The 22329-nt window shown below is 40.3% G+C and overlaps 1 protein-coding gene across 3 annotated transcripts; it reads right to left on the bottom strand.

The window, feature by feature from the left end:
* Positions 1-611: 611 nt before the first annotated feature.
* Positions 612-22250, bottom strand: CEP70 (centrosomal protein 70). 3 transcript variants are annotated; one of them, XM_077830557.1, is made up of 18 exons: positions 22155-22250; positions 21154-21231; positions 17529-17636; positions 17069-17168; positions 16788-16911; positions 16187-16367; positions 15567-15736; positions 14386-14445; positions 13362-13461; positions 12925-13031; positions 12196-12270; positions 10485-10587; positions 7520-7690; positions 6361-6504; positions 5671-5839; positions 3421-3535; positions 2138-2217; positions 612-806 (listed from the first exon to the last, which is right to left on the bottom strand). In XM_077830557.1, the coding sequence occupies exons 2-18, from the start codon at positions 21160-21162 to the stop codon at positions 745-747; spliced, it is 1878 nt and encodes a 625-aa protein (XP_077686683.1). In that variant the 5' UTR covers positions 21163-21231; positions 22155-22250; the 3' UTR covers positions 612-744. The 3 variants fall into 3 exon arrangements, with proteins under 3 accessions (XP_077686683.1, XP_077686684.1, XP_077686685.1); XM_077830558.1 differs by having other exon boundaries at positions 13362-13458; positions 22155-22249; XM_077830559.1 differs by having other exon boundaries at positions 12925-13013; positions 13362-13458; positions 22155-22249.
* Between the last annotated feature and the right edge of the window lie 79 nt (positions 22251-22329).

Here is a 22329-nt window from a genome sequence, read left to right as displayed (position 1 = left end):
TGTAAGACATTACCAACTTAACCCAGTCTGCCTGAATCACAGAACATCAAACTCCTGCTCCCTGACTGTCAATATCCCAAAAAACCTTTACAGCAGCCAGCCATGAGTCTAATAGTGGGTAAGCATCAGCTAACATGGGTCACTAATTCATACAGCAAGAATAGGCTCTTACGCTTCAATTCTAATACAGGTTTCAGAGTAGCAGCCGTGTTAGTCTGTATTCGCAAAAAGAAAAGGAGTACTTGTAGCACCTTAGAGACAAATTTATTTGAGCATGAGCTGCATCCAGTGAAGTGAGCTGTAGCTGACGAAAGCTTATGCTCAAATAAATTTGTTAGTCTGTAAGGTGCCACAACTACTCCTTGTCTTTTTTGCAATTCTCATACAGTATTTTCTGCAGTGATTGGTGTGAAGTGGTTAGTTGTACTTTTGAGTAAACCTCTACAGCATAGTTCTACATGCAGTACTGGAGTTTACAACAGATCTAGAAGCCAAAGGATTAATAGTTTACCCAATCCAGCCAGGGATGGTCTGAAGCTGTTTTCTGTTCCTTCTTTTTTCAGAACCATGATCTCTTCCCTAACCTGCTCATAGACAAAGTGCAACAGAGAAAAGATTTTACTGAACTTTTATTTTAGTCAAAACATTATAAAACTGTACATTAAGATCAAACAAGGTGGAGGTAGCTGTAAATGTATTAATTGTTAGTCTTACTTACAGCTGAGTTTTACACATTTAAAATCTTCATCGAGCTAGCAATTTCAGACTGTGCACAGCAGGTACAATGTCATCCAGATTACTGATTTCTGAAAACAAGTTAAGAGCACAGGAGTGACACACACATACAGAAAGTGATATGGCCTACAAGTTGAAGTTTTAGCTTCAGTGTTAGAAATGTTAGTAATGTCCTATTTCAGAGAATAAAACCTTGATAGTTCTAATCTAAAATTTAAGTTCTCTCGAGTGATGGGCTGTCAAGTCAAGGTCTTTCAATGCTAGCCTACAATCAAGGACTTTAGATTGCTAGTGCAAACCCATCTCATCTACTCCTGAAGTTGAGAGCAACAAGTCATGGTCAGGCCCACTTTTTCCCTGCATCCAGCTGCTGCATGTTGCCTAATCAGTTTCAGCAGTGCTACTCCTATTATATCATGCTGCAAAGCCTGGGGAAGTGTGTGTACCCTCAAACTGATTCCTACTGCGCATAAATAAAATCTTAAGGAAAAAAGTTTAATCACAGTAGGTGTAACAATCAAAAAGGTTTTTCAAACTGGCTGTGACCCTCTAAAAACAAGTAGAAATGCACCATGGAGCCATTTGCAGTATGCACCTCTCAGCCAAGCTGTAAGCCCTTATTTACATAACTAGCAAGAAGCTACACATTTTCATCTAAACTCTTCAACCAGAAATCAGGTGCTTGATAGCTAATAATGCTGCACATGTGTGTGACTAAATTCTTCACCCACCTTCAGTTAAGTGACAAACAGATCTCTTCTGCCTGACTCACTATATACTTTAACAGCAATTCTCACTCAGGAAGGCATGATCCAAGAATGGGTTGGGAAAGGGAAGCGCACTCAACCTATGTCACTAACACTTCTAAGAACAGTTCCACTTACTGCCTCAGATTCTGTCCTAATAAGTTTCTGGGCACATGGGGGCGGGGACTTGTAGGACAATCAGCATGTGAGTGGCTTAGTCTCTCCTCACCTCAGCATGGGTAGGTTAGCAGCCCACAGCTCTAGATAAGCCAGCTAGTCTGGGATGAAAGCATCACTAAACTTGGGCCAGATGGGTGGTGGGAGGCTGTTATGTTTCCCTTAGCTCCCATGTTAACTCTGGCTGTATACATAGCATGTCTTCACTACAAACCTCATAGTTAAGATCCAGGATCAATTTGTTCTATCCCACCCGCTCCGAGGCTCCCCATTCTAGTGCCCTACAACAAGCAATACATAGCAAGCTAGTAATAATGGGAGATGTGGAGGCAGACCATCACTCGCCCCACTCCCTCACTTTGGAATTAAGGCCTAACAACACCATGACTATGTACACATACAACACATTAAAGTTTCCACTGAAAGTCATTTTGGGTTGAGGAAATTCTGGCTGAAACCATTTTGTAAAAATGACTTACCTAAAATACAAAGTAAATCTTGAATAAGTGCCTGAAATACTGGAAAGAAGTCTTCATGTTCTTCCAATTTGTTGATGATACTGAAATGAGTCAATTGTAATTTTAAGTCTATAGTCCTGCACAAATGACTTAGACAAAGGAACCATGCAAACTTATTCTGTTTTGCCATAACCAAGGAAGAAGTTTCTGTAAGAGACATGGCTTTGTTCTTTACAATAGGGGTGGGGAACCTGCAGCCTGCTGCTTCATTTCATCCGGCCCACGGCAAGTCTCCCTGCTGCAGGATGGAAGTCCTGAGCCTCCATGCGTCCCTACACGGCTGGAGCGGTGAACACTGGCTTGCCCTGCTGCAGGGGAAGCCCCAAGCCTCCACCCCCCCTGTGGAGCTCTGTGGGGCCCACAGCTGATTTTTTTTTCCTGCGGGTCAGTGGCCCCAATAGAAAAAAAGGTTTCCCTACTCTTGCTTTACAGGATTGGATTGGAGCAGTGGTCTGTATATATAATCCAGTATATTGTCTGACAGGGACTAGTACCAGCTATTTCAGAGGAAGGTGCAAGAAATCTTGCAGTAGGGGACTACTACTGACTCTGGCTGTTCCTGTTATCTATATAAATATCCTGTTTAAACTCCTTTCTCCAATTATACCTTGAGCCAGTGAGTTTCACAGGCTACTTGTACACTGCATGAAAGGATTTCTTTCAGTTAACTTTGATACCTTTCATTTTCACTGAATGTCCTGGAGGTAAAGAGGAAAGCCTGATGTACCATTATCTACCTGCAGCTGCCTCCTGTAACGTTCTTTCCCACTCGGGGTTCAATCACATAGACAAGCCCCAAAGCTATGCACATTTTTCACAAGTGAAAACATTATGAACTAGAAAAGAAGTTTTAGAAAGTATTTACAGGCCTGATCAATTCAATTAACTCAACCAACCAGTTTCCCAATGAGTATCCCATTAAGATGTTTCCACTGTAATAATAGTTCTTCCTATGTCACACATGCAATATTTGTTTTTTGTCTCCCTTGTAAAATTCACAACTTTAATAGGATATTGGTTTAAACCGACTATATTCTCAAGTAAAGCAGAAACTTTAGATCTTGACTTTAGCCTTAATTTTTAGGTCCCCCCCCAGTGCAGCCTGGAAACATTTTCCTGAGGCAAGTTCTCCAGTCCATTTGTGTAAGAGTTTAAAATGGTGATGCTGAAAGTTATAAAGTAATCCTAACCAGTTCTCATAACTCAATCATGTGTTATTACACCTGTTATAAAAGCCCAAATACCTTTGGATGTCTTGGGTCCCCAGCAGCTGCTCTACCTGTCCAGTCACATTTTCATTAATTACCTTACATAGCTTTCCAACAGTGTTCACCAGTACAGCGGGTGGGGCTGAATGATCTGGAAAGAACACAGGTGTCATAGCTTCCAAAATAGCAACAACATGGAAGTACTGTATTCTACGCACAAAGCAATTTAGTATCCCTGCTTTCACTAACCTTTTCACACCTCTTTCTGGATACTCCAGCTGTAGAACTTGCAATTCTTCACTTTATTAGCTGAAAACATGGTGATCAGTACGGCTGTTTTAGAGTGAGGAATCTCTTAATGGCTCAGAAAGCATTTCTGTTGCAAAGGTGTCAAATTCAGTCTAAAGAATAAAGTGTGCTGAGCTATTAAGTCTTCTAACTGCAGCAAGGATCTGACAGAAGAAAGCTCCATTTTTCCCAGTCACTCACTGTAACATTAATTCCTTCAGTCACCGAAGGTCCTTCCTTCCTATGTATTAATGATGAAATAAGGCAAACTCCATGGCTACCCAAAATTGCCAGAGGCAATGACCACAACCATCTATTTTGCCTCTAAAACACAGGCTACACAACTGACCTTTGTTTCCCAATATAATGGCTGATCAGTATTTTACTCTGACTGATTTACATATGCACCCCCAGAGCAGTCAAACAGCTAGTCCACACTGGTAAGTCAAATGGGAAGTGTGCTGGGAAAGACTCTTGCAGCAGCTAGTCCATGATCACACAAAAACCAGTAAGCAAGGTAGTTATTCCCTTCTGGGAGTAACTGAGTAGGTTCTCTTGAGTCGGATAGATCCATTTTTGACATTCTAATTTTTTGTAAAAAATAGTACAAGGAAGAAAAAAGGTTAAGCAAGCTCTTGAAAGACTGAAAATTGGGCATGGAAAAGCAAAGTCACTGAGGAGAGTCATAAAAGATGTCTACAACAGCATGAGAATGGCTGTTCTTAAGGGGACAGATTCAGTTATTTAAGTTGTAGTAACACTCAATACGTGCTAGAAGATCTCCAAATGCAGATGAAAATTGTCTTTTTAGACTATGCCCTTCACGTAGAGAAAGGAGTAAAATGTACAAGTATAACAATCAGAGGGTCAATAGATAGATGTAATATAAAATGTTATTGTTTTAAATTAAATATTTTGAAAAAACCAAAAGCTTCCTCGCTTTGCTTTCCTTCATTATTCAATCACCACCTCTTCCCAGTCACAGAGTGCTGCAGGTCAAACAACAATCACACAGATGGTGTGACAAAGCAGGAATTTTCTGTATGTTTTTCAAAGCCTGTGTGTGCCTCAGTTTCCTTCTATACTTTGCACTGCTCTCCAGTGGGGGTTAACATTGCTCCTGCACAGGTGTGTGTGTCACCTGGCTGTCTGGGTGGAACGAAAAGTCATTAAGGAAGTGGTTGAAATCAATCCAGATCAACATGAGATCCAGAGAGACAATGCAAGCACCAATGACTCATGAACTGACACACTCGGCAGAGAAACCAAGGAGAGACTCCAGCTCGAGAACAAAGGGCTGGGATGTGACTAGCAAACGATAAGTGCAGACTTCTGGTTCTGGAAGAGGCTGGCTGTTCTCTCACGGGGATGACTAAAAAGGTCAGAAAGAGACAGAGCCTAAGATGGAATCTGCTACAACTTAACTGGTGGTTTGCTCTGGCTTGACCAGAATGGACTATGCTTTTACCTTTATGTCTTTATGTTAACCGAATGACTTTCCATGCTGTGTTCCAGTTGACTAATAAATCCTACTATTTTGAAAAAGCTGCTTGGGTATCACTGTAAATATTTGCTGAGGAGCATTAGTCTCTGTACAAGTCTCTACAGGGAGCCTATTTCAATTAGACTCACTGGGCAGAGCTAATGGTGAGCTGGAGCCCAGAGCCTTGAGTCTAGGAGGCAGTGATGCTTACCCTGAAGGAAGAATGGGACTCCTTGGGGGTCTGGCACACTGAAGGGTTCCTCCAAGAGACTGTTAAAAAGCTGTGGCATAGCACCGATCCTTTCGATCCATAACAGATGAGCTTCCCCTCTTCAGACTAATGGGTGGTGGCTGTGCCATGTTTTTATTTTTCTTCTCACAAACCCTTGTGACTGACTGACTACTCATTTCACAACACAGCTAGTGCATCCTCTTCTCTATGTCAAGACCAACTTCTTCTCAACCAACTTTTAGTTACTTGTAAAGTGACTAAGTGAAAAGCAGTAAGTCCTTACCTAGTTCTAAGAGCTCGTGCAGGTTTCTCATAGCATTGGTCATTTCTCCAAGCTTTGTGTAAACTTCATTCATTCGTGGATAAACTCCATTCAGAGAACTCACATCAAACAACTTTTGGAAGTGAGACACAATTGCATACAGTGTTTGTAACGAAGGCATCTGGCCATTCTGTAACAAGCACAAAAAATAACTTGTTAGAGAAAGTTAACAATACCCTTTAAGCCATGGAACATATTTAAACTAGGCTCTGAAGAAAAATAGACTTCTCTTATGAAAGGAACATTAGGAATGAATTTATTCAGACAAAAGATATACTTTAAAAGTTCCTAGCCAGAAATGTCCAATAATGTTCTTTTTTAATGGTTTGGGGAATATATTTAAGGATTCTCTTTGCTGATTTAGAAATAGACAAAATAAGGGAAGAGAAGAAACGATGATTACACGTCTTAAGACAAATCCATCCCTTGTCTAATTCCTTTGATTTAAACAGAGTTACACCTGGGATTAAACTATTAATATATTAATTAATTATGTTAATAGTTTTTGCCATAATACTTATTTTCATGCATCTTGCTCCAAAACCTTGTACAGGCTTCCAGATGCACAACTCTAATCAATATACAAGGAATACAAATAGGAATTTCAGAGTAGCTTTTGATATGGAAAACATTTAACTTCTGAAAACTTACCTTTTCCTTATTTTCTACTTCTTCCAAGATTGTATCTACTATGAATTGTAGGTCTTCAACTCGAATGCTTTCAGTGTTATGTGTATCTACAGTGTGCCAGGGCACCAACTCCAGAGATAGCTTTCTCAGGGACCTATGCAAGTCCTTTAACAACAAACAATTTAACAGTTAAATAAGGCACAAGTCTTAATAAAGTAGAATACCAGGCAATTAATACTTTTATAAATAAGAATTAGGTAGATTGATTTAATGCAAAATGCATAATCCAGGGGTACAGATTGTAGATTTAGTTTCCATGAAACCAGTGAACAGAAGCTCTTTGTTTATTCTCAGACTCAAGTAAATCATCACTGTTCTCTGTGCATGTGATTTTTTTTTTAAAAAGTGTAGTTGATATCATTTTGTTAACAGATAGCAGTTTGTTACAGTGGGATTGGATTAAAACATAAAATCTTCATTTACATCAAAAAGCCAACAGTCTGGCAAGAAGGAAAAGAGAGAACACTAGAACATAAAATACACAGAATATAAATCCTATGATTTTTTCCAGGGACTCTTAAACTACTTAACGAGTAATACAAATGTGTTGTCTGATACAATATTTGGGTGGAGGAAGATATTTAGTCCTTTTCCATCCCACAGGATTATAGCTTGGTTAATAATTAATTTTTTCAATTCATTGGTAATTTTTTTAAACTTTCTGAAATTAGTTTCAGGTCAAATGAAAATCTTTGTTTCAATTTTGACCATTTTTACACAAATGAATTTTAAAAAAAAAACTACAAGAAATTTTCAAACAAAAAGTTGTTACAAACTGAAGAACTGAAACCACTTTTGAAATGAAACAAAACATTTTGATTTTAAGTTGTTTTGGAAAAAGGGGTTTTCCATGAACCATCTGGCAAAAGACATGAATTTGTAAAGTTCTTCAGTGTCACCAAATTTCCATTAAAAAAAAAAAAAATCACCTAGCTGTAGCTGGGATACAACATTTTAAAAGGGTACGTAAACGAAGTTACTGGAATAATAACATGAGAATTTTTTAAAAATAAAATTAAGCCATAATAGATTTGGAAGCTACATATGTTAACGTAGAACATGGAAAAAAAGGGATGGTCACCTGTTAAGGAATGCAAAGCGAAGTACAATAATTTATTACCTTTAGGGACATTAGCTGGTCTGCCCACATTTCCACTGTAGGAGGAAGGTGCTCAAAACCACATTCTTGTCCATTTTCTTTCATGTAATTTTGGACTGGCCCTTTACTCCACTTATATATTACCAGAGGAGCTCTTGGACTACTTATAACAGAATCAATCCTGGACAGCACCTTTAAAACCAAAGAAATGTTTTTATTACTCAAATAATTAACACAATGCTGTTATTTAGCCCAGGAAATTATATCATAGTTTCAATAGTTACTACTGTACAGTGTGAATGTGTATCTGTATACTTCAATACTAATCTATGTAACTGATTTAAAGACAATGATCTAGTCAGTCACATCACCATTTACAAGCCACTTACTAAAATGCTCATTAACAGAAAAAAAAAAAAAAAAAAAAAAAGTGTGCATACTTCACAAGAGAGGACTAGAGAAAATCTTACAAGACAAGCTTCAAAAAGTTATTTTGCAGGCCCTCAAAACAGGTGTACACAAAGGACAGAGCCTCACTCACGGAGGTTTGGTATGCATTACAACACATCTCAACATCTGCTGTTATACATACTTAAATTCAACCAATGAAATGTGCAAATTTTAGCCAGAATTTTTACATGCTATTCCATTGCACATAACCACTTGTTTCCTTTGGAAATTGTTTTCATGGCACTTACACGCAGCATTTTATGTTTGTTCAAGTGAACATGAGAACCTCGCTAATCCACACAAATGGGGGAGGAGGTAAAGATAGGTCACTGGTACAGAATAGTGAGGTTTATCGAGTAATGACTGCCAAACAGGCTGGGAAAGAAAAAGGGAGCAGTAATAGCAATGTTGCTGACTAACGGCGAACACATCAGCCCTGTTCTAGAGCATTACTGCTTGCCTTTGGTGTTACCAAGTGATGGAATGCATCACCAATGGCCAAGCAAAGCTACATAAGAACATAAGAACGGCCATACTGAGTCAGACCAATGTCCATCTAGCCCAGTATCTTGTCTTCCAACAGTGGTTGGTGCCAGATGCTTCAGAGGGAATGAACAGAACAGGCAATTATCAGGTGATCCATCCCATTGTCCAAACACAGCTTCTGGCAGTCGGCGGTTTAGGGACACACACAGCATGGGGTTGCATCCCTGACCATCATGGGTAATAGCCATTGTTGGACCTATCCTCCATGAATTTATCTAATTGTTTTTTGAACCCAGTTATACCTTTGGCTTTACAACATCCGCTGGCAAAAGTTCCATAGGTTGACTGTGTCTCAACTTTGTAACTCTTTGCAGTCAGCTTTGGACTTAACTATCTTGAGTAATTTTGTATTGTCTGCAAACTTTGCCACCTCACTCTTTATGCCCCTTTTCCAGATCATTCATGAATATTTTGAACAGCACTGGTCCCAGTACAGATTCTTGGGGGACCCCACTATTTACCTCTTTCCACTGTGAAAACTGACTATTTATTCCTACCCTTTGTTTCCTATATTTTAACTAGTTATTGATCCATGAGGACCTTCCCTCTTATCCTGTAACTGCTTACTTTGTTTAAGAGCCTTTGGGGTGGGACCTTGTCAAAGGCTTTCAAGTATACTATCTCAACTGGATCACCCTTATCCAAATGCTCATTGACCCCTCAAATAATTCTAATAGATTGGTGAGGCATGATTTTTCCTTAAAAAAAAGCCATGTTGACTCTTCCCCAACATACCATGTTCATCTATGTGTCTGATAATTCTGTTCTTTACAGTAGCTAGACATTACCAATCACTATTTGAGTTATTCAGAAACATTTGCAGCATTTGATTGACAGCCACTGGATAAGTGGTTGTGTAGATGGTATGAAGTGTACTTCTCTGGAAGTTACAGAAGCCATAGATGGTGGTACCATCTTGGGCCTTTCACAATTTTCTGTCAGAGCGATTTTCATGCGTTCAAATGGAACTTCACTTGTAAAGGGCTTGAAACTGTGAAAAATGTCTTAAGATGCTTCTTTTTGTCTCCTACTTGTGCCAAGCAGCAGGCAAAACAGCAGGAGCTAAACCTGTGAAAGGAGCACTGTGCCGGCACTTCCTTGTCCGGATGGGGAGAGGGGAAAGTCAGAATGCTTACTTAGATTGTAAGTTCTTTGGGGACAGGAACCACATATTTGTTCTGTGTTTGCACAGTGCCTAGCGCAATGGTGGGCAACCTGCAGCCCGTCAGGGTAATCTGCTGGCAGGCCGCGAGACAGTGTTTACATTGACCGTCCGCAGGCACGGCTGCCTGCAGCACCCAGTGGCCGGGAACAGCAAACCGCGGCCACTGGGAGCTGCAGCCAGCTGTGCCTGCGGACGGTCAATATAAACACCGTTTTGCGGCTCTCCAGCAGATTACCCTGATGGGCTGCAGGTTGCCCACCACCAGCCTAGCGCAATGGATCCTGGTCCATGACTAGGGATCCAAGACACTACCATAATAAATACAAAAATGCAAACATACCTCACCTTGCATGTCACAGTAACACTCATCCCTCATTACACTGTTACCCCCGAGTTCATGTTTAGCTAACCCACTATATTTTTTGTAGGAAGAAGTTTCCCACAGTACAGAGGAACAACTTCAGTCCCTCCACACCTCTTAAGCCCTTAACATGGAGCATAAGTATTTCAAAGGGCATTGAGATGAGCAGGCCTTCTGTCCGGGAAAGAGTTTCAGGCACTGTCACTTCTGTGCTCTGTCAATTCATTCTCTGCCTCCTTGCAATCTGATGTGGTAATTTACACTATAATAGGTTCGTGCTGAATAGCCTTATCCTTAGTGCAAAAATGCTATTAGACACTATGAGGCATGGGACTACATATGAAAACTCTGAATCACAACACTACATGCTTAAGTTTAAATAGTTATATGAGATTAGTCTTTTGTTTCATTATAGAACAGTTAGCTATAATTGAACACAACGCACTTGAAATGTGTATCTATACCTGTAAGTATCTCCTGCAACCTGCTTGTAGCTGATCTTCTCCTGTCATACTCTCAGATTCATTGTTTTCTTTTATCTTTTCTCCACTAATAATCCCATATGATCTACATGCAAAACAAATACAGCATTTCATACAAGGTCTCTCAAAGCAGCATTTAGTTTCAACCTGAGTAGAGGAAAAATACACTGGCATTTACAGCTAAAATCTCTATCTTTTTTAGTCTCCTTATAGTTACACAGACTGCCTTATACATGCACTTTTTTCATTTGCATCATATTACTGAAATCAGATCATCTTAAATAGAAAGTTTTAAAGTTAAAAGTTGTGCCCTAAACCCTAAACTTATGAAAATTCAAATGTAAAAGCTGACGCTGAACTCACTAACACACTATTCCCCAGTTGTAATTAGATGGTGCAAGGTCAATATGCCCAGTATTATACAACATAAGAGTACCCAAGGATGAAACTGTCCTAGCAACCACCAAATTTAAACTATGTTTAGCATGAATTAGCAAGGGCTAGACTGTGTTACCCTCATTATGTTGAGCAGTATCTGACTATACAATAAATCCCAGAGACATCAAGTATTTGAGGAGTAAGACACTACTAAACTCAAGTATCATCATCTAACCTCAGAAGTTTCTGCTCTTAACCTTCAAGGTACTACACAATTTTATTCCAGTCTACTTCTCCACTGCCATCCCTTTCTAAATTCAGATGCACACCTACTCTTTGCAAGCTGTCCCCACCTTTAATGGAAAAATTCTTGCAGTTCTTACAGTGGTCAATTAATTGAAATTAATGAGAATTTTACTTGTGTAGGGACCACAGAATTTGGTCTTCAGTTTTTATAGGCATTTGAACATTTTTATAGCACTCTTTGATACAGTATTAGAGTGCCTTCCTTACATACTGCCTCCTGAACACCTTCTTTTTCTTACTGCGTGAGGCAAACAACCTCTCCTCAGGATGCACTTATTCTGAGAAGCCTGTCAGTATAAATCCACCACCCACATTATATATTAAAATTAACAGATGAGAAAACGTTGCATATCTCTGGAAGTTCACACCCTGAAGTTGTGTATATAAGCTTTGTGTCTTCCAAGTTCTGCATAACTAGGTGCGCAGATGGCACTCCACATATACACAAACGTGCGCGCAAAAACAGGATTACTTTTTGAGAAAACATCTGGTCAAATGAGGCTACAGACAAAAACCTCCTCCAGCTATGCGAGGTTTCTAACTTTTAAAACTCTTGCTTAAAAAGGTTGCAACAAAAATTGTATCTAACAGCTTATTCAACCATTGTGGATGTGACCTAATTGGGTTAGAAATAGTACCCTAGCCTAGATAGCTGGAACAGTTTGTAAACTTCCCAAAAACACCAGAATGGTTTGGCACCTTTCTCATGTTGTCTGAAACTATGTTCAAAACCAATGGAAACAACATTGTTTTAAACCTAGGGTAGATGGGGCCCAGAGCTGAACTGTCAGCTCTCTTCTTTGGATGTCATCCCATCATTTCAGAGATTCATCAGATTTCTCCATATGTACAGCAAAATATTGGTCATAAACCACAGTCTCATGAATGACAACGTGGAACAGGTTCATGAGCCAGCGTATAAATTGTACACAGTACAACACCTTCACTTTTAAAAGACCAGAGAATGTAAACATTCATTACTATGTGTTTCAAAGTTAAATATACTTACCTGATATTTTTCTTTAGCATTTTCTCCAATTTCTTCACTTGCTGCTTGCAAAGTTTTAAGTCCTGTGAAGTTGGTCTGTTGGAAAGAAAATATTTTATTATACATCTTACTTTACTGATGTCTACCTGTAAGTCAGGGTTATACTGGAAACGCTTGCTAGTACAGCAACGTCTATTGGGAGTATGATTCATTTTGTAGTATTTCTGTATCCACAAGAAGACTGTTTACATAGGGTTTTGGGGGATTTGCTGGTATAAAAGCGCTTTTATTGCTATTAGTTGTGTATACACTAGGAGGATTTGCTTGTAGAGCTATACCAGCAAACCTCTTCTAGTGCAGAATGGGCCTCAGCAGTAACAATGCTACTAGTGTAGAGATCCCATTCTTACAAGCTGCTTCTGGCAGTCAGCTCATCAAGGGGGTCTCAGGTTCCCACGTGTGCGAATGGCTTCAGTTCCTCTGCCTCTGACCACTAAATGAAGGGCAAGTACCCAATAGGGGAGGACTATCAGACAGGATGCTCAATGCAGTAACTGATGGTTCTTTTTAAAGCTTAAAGCAAACTACTGCTGCAGCATCTTAGATAAGTCCATGCATTGTTTTTAATAGCAGATTTCTTGGTATATTTGTACAATTGCTGGTGCATCATGATGGTGTTTGTTTCTTTTCTTGTAAAGCTGTAAAGTCTGTTGAAATGTCTTTTGCCAAAGACAAATTTCCACTTCTCACCTTGTTTCCAGATCTTTCTTGAGATCTGTATTTTCACACATAAGTTGTTCATTCCTGGCTTTTGTCTCAATGAGCTGATCCTGGAAAGACTGCAATACAGACTGCATCTTTATTTTTTCAATCAATACATAATCAAAGCACCCATCTAACTGGTCTGTGCACTTTTACATCTATAAAACTGTAAAATCAAGAGGATATTGTAATATGTATATTATGATAGCACCTAGAAACCTTAGTTAAGATAGAGAACTCATTGTGCTAGATGATATGTGAATAAAAAGCTAAGACAATAACAAACCCAGGAGCATACAATCCCAGACAACAAGAGTGGGAGTAGAAGAATAAAATCAAATAAATACAGAACAAGTACTTATTTTTTCCCCACGTGTAACCATTGTCTTAACATCTGAATTTATTAATATCTAGCAGTTCCATACCGTAAGCAGTGCTCTATAGTTAGGTGTGGCATCTAGATTTAAGAATTCTTCTTTGCTTTTTCCTTCTCCTTGTACATGATCTGTATCTTTTTTATATCTGCTTTGGGTGGAGAAGAGGGAAAATAAACAAACTCCATCTTACTGAAATTCAATACACATGAATAAATTGCTTAACCAACAGAAGTTAAACTAAATGATGTGACCACAAATAAAAAATGAAAAGCAGAACAGCATTCCGTTCTCAGACCACACACTCCTCTTAATTTCTCTCAGGCTGCATTTCATTTACTGAATCAAACGCCCTGGAACAACTAGAGGGAAGCCCAATGCAAGCAGATTACACTGCTCAATTTCCAAGCAGATCATCTCAGATGATTGGGTCAGTTACATGCTGGATGTTTTGTACTACCAGCTAGAACTCCCCAGCATAGCAGTTCTATCTCCTGGACCCTCGCAGGGGGAAACAGCCAGAGGAAAAAGCAGCAGAGCTGGGGCATATATATGCTCTGCACTTCCTGACTGCAGAATGGCCTCCTGACTATGGGCAGCCAGATACAAAAGCTGGAGTAATCTCTGGGCCACTCTATCTTATGCCATGAACAAAGCTGGTTGCCAGACCTCTCCATGATCTAGGACCTGAAAAGGTGGTGCATCTTTCACTCTTCATTCACTCTTCCATTACAATGGATGCTGATGAGAATCAGGGCATAGTATCTAAACCTGAAGGCCATTATAGTCTCTTGCTGCTTCTAACATGCTAGTAATTTCTGGAACACATATGTATCATTTAACCACTTTAATTTTCAATTAGGGGTAAACCCTGAAAGGTGCTCAGTGCCTCTCAAGAGGTGCTGAGCTCCCTCAATGTCTATGGTTTCAGTAGTAGCTAAGGATGCTGAGACCCTTAGAGCCTTCCCACTGAAGTCCAGGGGAAAATTCCTATCGGACTTCAATCGGAAAAGTATGTAATGTAACTTTATATACCATAAATTCAACATGTTACTAATGAAAGGATTAATCCTACCTTAGTTCCTTTTTCATTTGATTAATTTGAGATTCATAATAATCAATTAGACTAAGAAACCTGAAGGAGGAAAGAAACATATTTTAAACTTTAAAAATATTCCACAAGCAATTATTCTGTGTAATTTTAAAATATAGTAATCAAAATATTGTGACCAAAAATCGCTTGATACAATTGCTTATATCCCAAATTTCCTGTCTGTGCCATTTCTTGCTTATATCAGTTCAATGAACGCAGCACAAAACAGCCATAACTTTCTAGGCTATGCAAACCAGAGGTGCTAGCCCTGTACCAGGCTGAAATTGGTAACCATTCAAAAGAAGGTTGGCTCGCTGTGCAGAGTTAAAAGCCAAATCTGTGGCAGTAAGGAGCACCTCACATACTAACAGATTGCAAATAGATCCCCCCCACCAGGGCTAACAGCCTGACGAAGTTCCTCAAGCCCTAGGACTGGAGTACCCTAATAGGGGGGATTCTGATCATACAAGTGCCAGCTAGCCTATGGACACTCCTTTAAAAAGAAACCAGACACGAACTGGAGATGAAAGGCTGTCTTATCTACTAAAAGAAATAGCAAGGCACAATTATTGAACAATTCTCCCAACAAACAGTCAACCTGAGGAACTGCCTCACCCCTGCTCATCCAACATTAACAAGGAAGTCAAGGAGTACAGAGCTTGCCAATTGAATTTCTATGGAATTCACATAAGCCTCTGTGAAGGCAACAGTCTAGGCGACCTCCACAAACTGCCTTGGATGTTTATGGATAGGCTGCAGAGACTGCTTTCTTTAAAAAAAAAAAAAAAAAAAAAAAAAAAAAGGCTTAAATCCTAATTTTTAGAAATACAGAATAGGATCAACCTATATAGTAGTATACTTTACACATGTCTCCATTTAGAACTCTATTCATTATGGAAAGTGTGTCACTTTCTTCCCTTTGCTTCCACCTAGCGTACAAAGTCTGTAATTTTTGTTCTTCTCTATGAAACTACTCACCCAACTCAGTTTTATTATACTTAAATAATTATTATACAGATATGTAAAAAGGACATGTAATTTCTAAACTGGCCATGCTTTCTACCCAATACTATAATGAATAGCTATTTAAAAATGGTTTCCTCATTTTACATAGAATATTATCAGACTCGCACTTATGACCATGGTGGTAAAGAGTTGCTTACTGCTGATCCAAAAGAGACTTTGGGGCTCGCTTGCAAAACTGGCAGAACATTTTGTTCTGTGTGGCAACGCGCTGCTGCTCTTCCATCCCAACCTTCTGGAGCTCCTTCTGCAAATGTGCAATAGTCTCTTCCTGTTCATGCAACTTTTCATTTTGGTGATGGTACTTTGTCTGCAAACACGTGATAAGAAAATTCTAAAAGGAGTATGGCACATTGCGTGTAAAACAAGATACAGAGTTGGCAAACTACAATTGTTTCACAAAATCTAAGTTCTTGCGGTCTACATGTAGTGAATAGGTGGGAGAAGTGGGGCAAGAGGGGTAATTTTATTCTTTATTACAACCCTACTCTTCAAAGAATTGTATGGGGGTTCAAAGCCATAAATACAACAGTATAACAATTTGCAGTGACTGCTGGGTTTAGTGCAAGGGTGATGGGTAGTGCTGGTGGCCTGTGATATACAAGAGGTCAGACTAGATGATCTGGTGGTCCCTTCTGACCTTAAACTCCATAAAACTTTCACATCTGTTATTTTGATCACTGAAAATATTTCAAAAGCCCTTTAAACCAGTCAAAAGCATTTGTGGTTTGAGTCCCCAAATAGTTACTGTTAGAAGCACCTGTGAAGCTTGCTGATCTTTCTGAAGTTCTTTCACTTCATTCTGTTGCTGGCAAACTTTAGCTATACACTCATCTTCCAGCTGACAAATTTTGGATTTGATGTTCTCCACAACATTTTCCAACTCTTTGGCTCGTTGTTCCTGTCGACATGCTCGACCTCTCTCCTGGCGTATATCATCCCTAATTAAAAAAAAAAAATGGAGCCCTACCTTCATTTATAATAAACTGACTTCAGTAATGTAGTGAAATACTGGTACTTCTGGAGGAAGTACAAAGACATGGCACAAGGGGACTCTCAGTAGCAGCCCATGCAAGTAGGGTAGTGAGGAAGGCCAGCTCCATTGGCCAGAACCCCGAGTAAGGGGACTACAGAAGCAGCAGCTGTAATGGCAAAGCAGCTGATCTGGTACCACCATGACCCATAAATCCCACATGTCCCATACAAAAGAACTAAGGATTTGGACTTAAGTGAGGATAAAAACTCCAAAACTCAGAAAAAGGAAAGTTGAACTAATGGTTTGGAAATTTTTAAGAAAGTGTGCCTCTTGCACACATTTTCACATTTGTGAAAAACTCCTTTTCACTGACAGTAAGTCTTACCTAAGCTGGCGATTAGCCTCTATAAGGCCATGCATCATTTTCTGTTGTCGTTCAGTGTCTTCCACCAGTGTTTTCAATGCAAGTCTTATCCCCAGTGAAGAGTGCTTATCTAAAACAATCATATCTGTAGACATTTAAGATAGACAAGACAGTGATAAAAGTAGTGGCAACTTGCACCTCCATAAACACTGGAAATAGAAGGTTAAATCAAAAGACGATTTATGAACTTAAGTTTAATATTTTTAAATAATAAGAGTTACTAGAGAACAGCACTTCATTACCTGACAGACTTCTGCTGTTTCTTGGTTTAGCAAGGCACACAGGTTTTAAGCCATGTCGCACTAATAATTTGTTTACTTTTTCCCATTCTGCTTGCTCCTGCTACAGATGGGAAGAGAGATAGAAGAGATAAGACTCTGAATTCTGAGAGTTATCTAATAGTATTCAATAATTCTACTATTCCCTCTAGTTGTGTGCACAATGGAATGCTTCTTCTAATGCCAACCAACAAAATACAACATGTCACAGTTATAAAAGGAACTCAGCACCTAAGCTCTTTCTTGGCAGTTTAAAAGATTTCAGTTCACCTTCAGCGATGATGTGCAAGAAGTAAAGAAAAATGCACCAAACTGTATACTAAATACTGTAGGCTAACTCCCCAAACAATCTATATTCACATTTCAAAGGGGGGGAAAAGCTTTGCAAATTTACACATTCTACTTTTTTTAAAAAAGGACTTACCTGACACACTATTGCATTCCAGTTCCATGATTCAGCGGACTTTTGTGCTGGAGTCACCAGCATAGAGCCTGCTAGGGCACTACTTGACAATGCACAACTTTGTGGGACCTGAACACGAACAAAGTAAAAGTTATATGCTGAATGCCCTCTAATCCTTGCTATACGGTCAAGCCCTTTGTTTTCAGTTTTTACCAAAAATGTTCAGGATTTTACAAAAGCCTATGTGTTTTTTACCTGAATTTTACAGGAAAAATACTGATTATGTTAAGAAAATACATTATATTAAGTAGATGCATTTATGTTAACAGTAAACTAGTCTAAGTGTAAATGTAAGGCTGTCTATTAAAGAAAGGCAATGGTACAGAAAATACACGAGTATGTGCGTGAGTAGAGATCAGCACGCCAGTCCTAACAAAATAGTAGTGCCAGAACTCTCTGGACCCAGCTCCCCACTCTGGAAAGATATGGTGGCTCAGCATCATCTCTGCTTCTAAAATGGGCCCAGAAGCAGAAGGGGTGGAAGAGGCAACATAAGGAGGCGGCTCCTTCACCTCCTGTATCTCTTCCACTTTTCTCTATCTGTTGCTTTTTTTCCGTCCTCCCGTCCCCCAATATTAACCCTGATATTTACCCAGCAAGCTGTGATGTAAATTTTTTGCACCAATTTTCACCAATTTTTATTTTTTATAAATACTCACAAATTCCTGGGAAAACTAAAATAAATTAAAAATAAAAACCAACAGGCCTTGTATATGGCACACACCAAGCACTGCATGAACCAAACACAGACCTAGGCAGAAGAGCTCCAAAGATGTAATAATGGTTCTACCACTGATTCACAGTGACCCTTTTTCCATTTAGGAAATTTGTGAAAATACTAGGTTAGATCGTGTTTCTGCATACGTAAAACATGAACTAGATTCACTCTACCTTACAGAAATGTTGCAAGTGCTTGTCTGTCCATTGGCCCAATCCTCCAGTCTTTCCGAATGCAAAGACCTAAATTTTCCAAGAGTGGTTAGTGATCTGGAGCACCTTAGTTTTGGGGCGACAGCTTAGAAGGGCCCAGATTGTCAAAAAGGGCTGAGTACCCTACCTCAGAAAATCAGGCTCTTTTAGGGAAAACTGAGGTACTCCAAATAATTACTCACTCTTGAAAATTTAGGCCAAAATGCCTATTGACATCAAAACGGACTGCAGGATGAGGCCAAATGTTTTTATAAACTTCTCACACTGAGGTCTAAAAGCTATAATTTTGAAGCAGGCATATTTTTCTTAATTCAATTTACAGAGAACCGTTAATAAAAGGCCAAGAACTTTAAAAATCTGAAATCAGTGGGGCATGCTGGTTGCTCAGCACTTCTGAAAATTAAGCCACTTATTTCGGTAATTCAATATGGCTTTAGGAGTCTAACTTTAGGCACATAGGCCCAGATCCTCAAAGATATTTAGGCTCCTAACTTCCATTGATTTCAGTGGAAGTTCAGATCCTCAAAAGTATTTCCAGGTTTCAGAGTAACAGCCGTGTTAGTCTGTATTCGCAAAAAGAAAAGGAGTACTTGTGGCACCTTAGAGACTAACCAATTTATTTGAGCATAAGCTTTTGTGAGCTACAGCTCACGTCATTGGATGCATACTGTGGAAAATAAAGAAGATGCTTGTTTTTATACACACAAATCATGAAAAAATGGGTGTTTATCACTACAAAAGGTTTTCTCTCCCCCCACCCCACTCTCCTGCTGGTAATAGCTTATCTAAAGTGATCACTCTCCTTACAATGTGTATGATAATCAAGGTGGGCCATTTCCAGCACAAATCCAGGGTTTAACAAGAACATCTTGGGGGGGGGGTAGTTAGGAAAACAAGAGGAAATGGGTTACCTTGCATAATGACTTAGCCACTCCCAGTCTCTATTCAAGCCTAAGTTAATTGTATCCAATTTGCAAATGAATTCCAATTCAGCAGTCTCTCGCTGGAGTCTGGATTTGAAGTTTTTCTGTTGTAATATTGCAACTTTCATGTCTGTAATCGCGTGACCAGAGAGATTGAAGTGTTCTCCGACTGGTTTAGGAATGTTATAATTCTTGACATCTGATTTGTGTCCATTTATTCTTTTACGTAGAGACTGTCCAGTTTGACCAACGTACATGGCAGAGGGGCATTGCTGGCACATGATGGCATATATTACATTGGTAGATGTGCAGGTGAACGAGCCTCTGATAGTGTGGCTGATGTTATTAGGTCCTGTGATGGTGTCCCCTGAATAGATATGTGGGCACAGTTGGCAACGGGCTTTGTAGCAAGGATAGGTTCCTGGGTTAGTGGTTCTGTTGTAAAAAGAAAAGGAGTACTTGTGGCACCTTAGAGACTAACCAATTTATTTAGTCTCTAAGGTGCCACAAGTACTCCTTTTCTTTTTGTGAATACAGACTAACACGGCTGTTACTCTGAAACCTGGTTCTATTGTGTGGTATGTGGTTGCTGGTGAGTATTTGCTTCAGGTTGGGGGACTGTCTGTAGGCAAGGACTGGCCTGTCTCCCAAGATTTGTGAGAGTATTGAGTCATCCTTCAGGATAGGTTGTAGATCCTTGATAATGCGTTGGAGGGGTTTTAGTTGGGGGCTGAAGGTGACGGCTAGTGGTGTTCTGTTATTTTAGGTACTGATTTCAATGGAAGTTAGGAGCTTAAATGCCTTTGAAGATCTGGACTCTATTCTTGAAAATCTTTGCCAAAATCATCCATTCAAAACAGAATTTAGTGTAATTCTTTTAATTTAAAAGTAAGAACATCAATTATGAGCAATCCTACAAATAGTGTGGGCCAGGGGCATTTCTATAAACTCACTGCTTTCTCTCTTCCTTCCTATAGTGATAATTGCCTGCATTTTCATTTGGAAGCTAGAGAATGCAACAAAATACTATAGTGGCTGTATTTATACAGATAGAGCCTGATTTCAGAACTGAATAGCAGTTGTGAGTGTTCAACCCTCTTGAAAGTCACACCCGGGCTTGTCTACATTACACAGCTTTTAGCGACAAGGCTGTGTCGACACAGCCTTGTTGCTAAAAGTCAGTGTGTGTAAACGCTTTGTCGGCACTTTTGCTGACAAAAATACTTTCAGTCCTGCAAACGGCATTAGCTTTGTCAGCAAGAGTGTGCTCCTGCCAACAAAGCCGCATTCACATTACCACTTGCGTTGCAAAAATTTTTGTCTTTCGCCAGGGGTGGGGTTGGGGTTTAAGTACCCGTGAAAGATAGAAGTTTTGTTGACATCTTCACAGTGTAGACATATTCCCAGAAGGATTTTAATGAATTACCACGTGGAGGTGTATGGACATGCAGCAGTTCATATTGGAAAATTATTAGTCTTTTTGGCTTATCATGTGCTGTGTTTGCAACGTACTTTAGCTTTTTGTTTAGGGTGAAAGGCTAGGGTTATTTTTTGCAAAACGATAACAGTACTGTAGGTCAAATTGTGGGCCTACCATCTTTGACAGTTCTGTCCACTATAGCCTGCCAATTTGCTAATTCCAGAAATTTTAACACAAAGGAGCATCCAGCAGATAAACTTTAATAAATAAATTCTATGGTGTAATATAGAGTTTAGATTAATTAGTACTATACCTCAGTCATAAGTTACTCCTCTGTTGTTGGTTTTCACTGCCAGATTGTTAAATTATCAAACTGATCTCTGATCGGAAGCTGTTCAAGTATCAAAGGAGAGAAAACAACAAAAGTCAGAAAACAACACTGAGTTGTACCCTGCAATACATATTTTGCACAATCCTTCATTGCTAGACAATGGCATTTATAGGTATTGTGCAGAAGAGGTTTGGCCCCAGACATCATGATTTTGCATCACAAAAGATGCCAAAGCATTTTAACTGTAGACAGATACCACAGTATGTAATCCAGGATAGTATACAGACCAATGCACATATAGCAGCAGACTCTAGAGCCTCAAGACAGACAGCTGGCATACAACACAACAGTGGACGGGGTATTTTGGCCAAGGACAGCTAGTTAAATGCCTCCTTTACTCTGTGTTACCAGGCGAGATGGCTAAAAATCCCTATTCCTTTACCAAACAAAAACTGTCAGACTACTAGGCTGTGTGAGTGTGCTCAAGCTTGGCCGTACATGCTCCCTCCTCTCCTTTGAGTCTCTGCCTAGCAGCTACACTCTCCAGTCCTTTCTACCAAGTGCCTGGTACCTGCTGGCGCGCTACAAGGGGTGATACTAGCGAGATAAGGTGGGGGAGGTACTGCCTTGGCTGGGTCAACTTCTCTCGGTGAAGGAGACAGAAGTGGTCCAGTACAAGATCTTGCCGCCCCCACCTTGTCTCACTCAGCTGCTGGGCCCAATACGGGAAGAAGCTGGGCCGACGGGGGTCGGGCGCTAATCAGACGCGCGGAGGGGTCAGGCCAGGCGGCCCAAGGCCTGGCGAGGATGGGAAATACACTCCGCGGGCCGGGCCGGGCCGGGCCGAGCCGAGCCGAGCCGAGCCGGCTATGGCTGTACCTGTACTAGCGGGAGGTACCTCCCAGTCCGGTCACAGCTCCCCCAACACGTTCCCTCCCCCTCCCGGCTGTTCTCGCGGCCGCCAGCCCCGCCACCCCGCGTACCCTGGCCGCTTCCCGACCCTCCTCCCCTGGGCGGCCTCTGCCTCCAGCCCCGCCACACGCTCCGCGGCCGTTACAGAGGCGGGGCGGAGGGCGGCGATTGGCCCCGAGCAGCGGGATGGGGAGGGCGGAGCCGCCCCTCCCAGGGAGCGGAGCGCGGGGGCCGGCATGAGGGAAA

Source organism: Eretmochelys imbricata, chromosome 11 (genome assembly GCF_965152235.1).
Source record: "Eretmochelys imbricata isolate rEreImb1 chromosome 11, rEreImb1.hap1, whole genome shotgun sequence".
In the NCBI taxonomy this organism is placed as follows: domain Eukaryota; kingdom Metazoa; phylum Chordata; order Testudines; family Cheloniidae; genus Eretmochelys; species Eretmochelys imbricata.
This window is presented reverse-complemented; position numbering and strand designations above follow the sequence as displayed.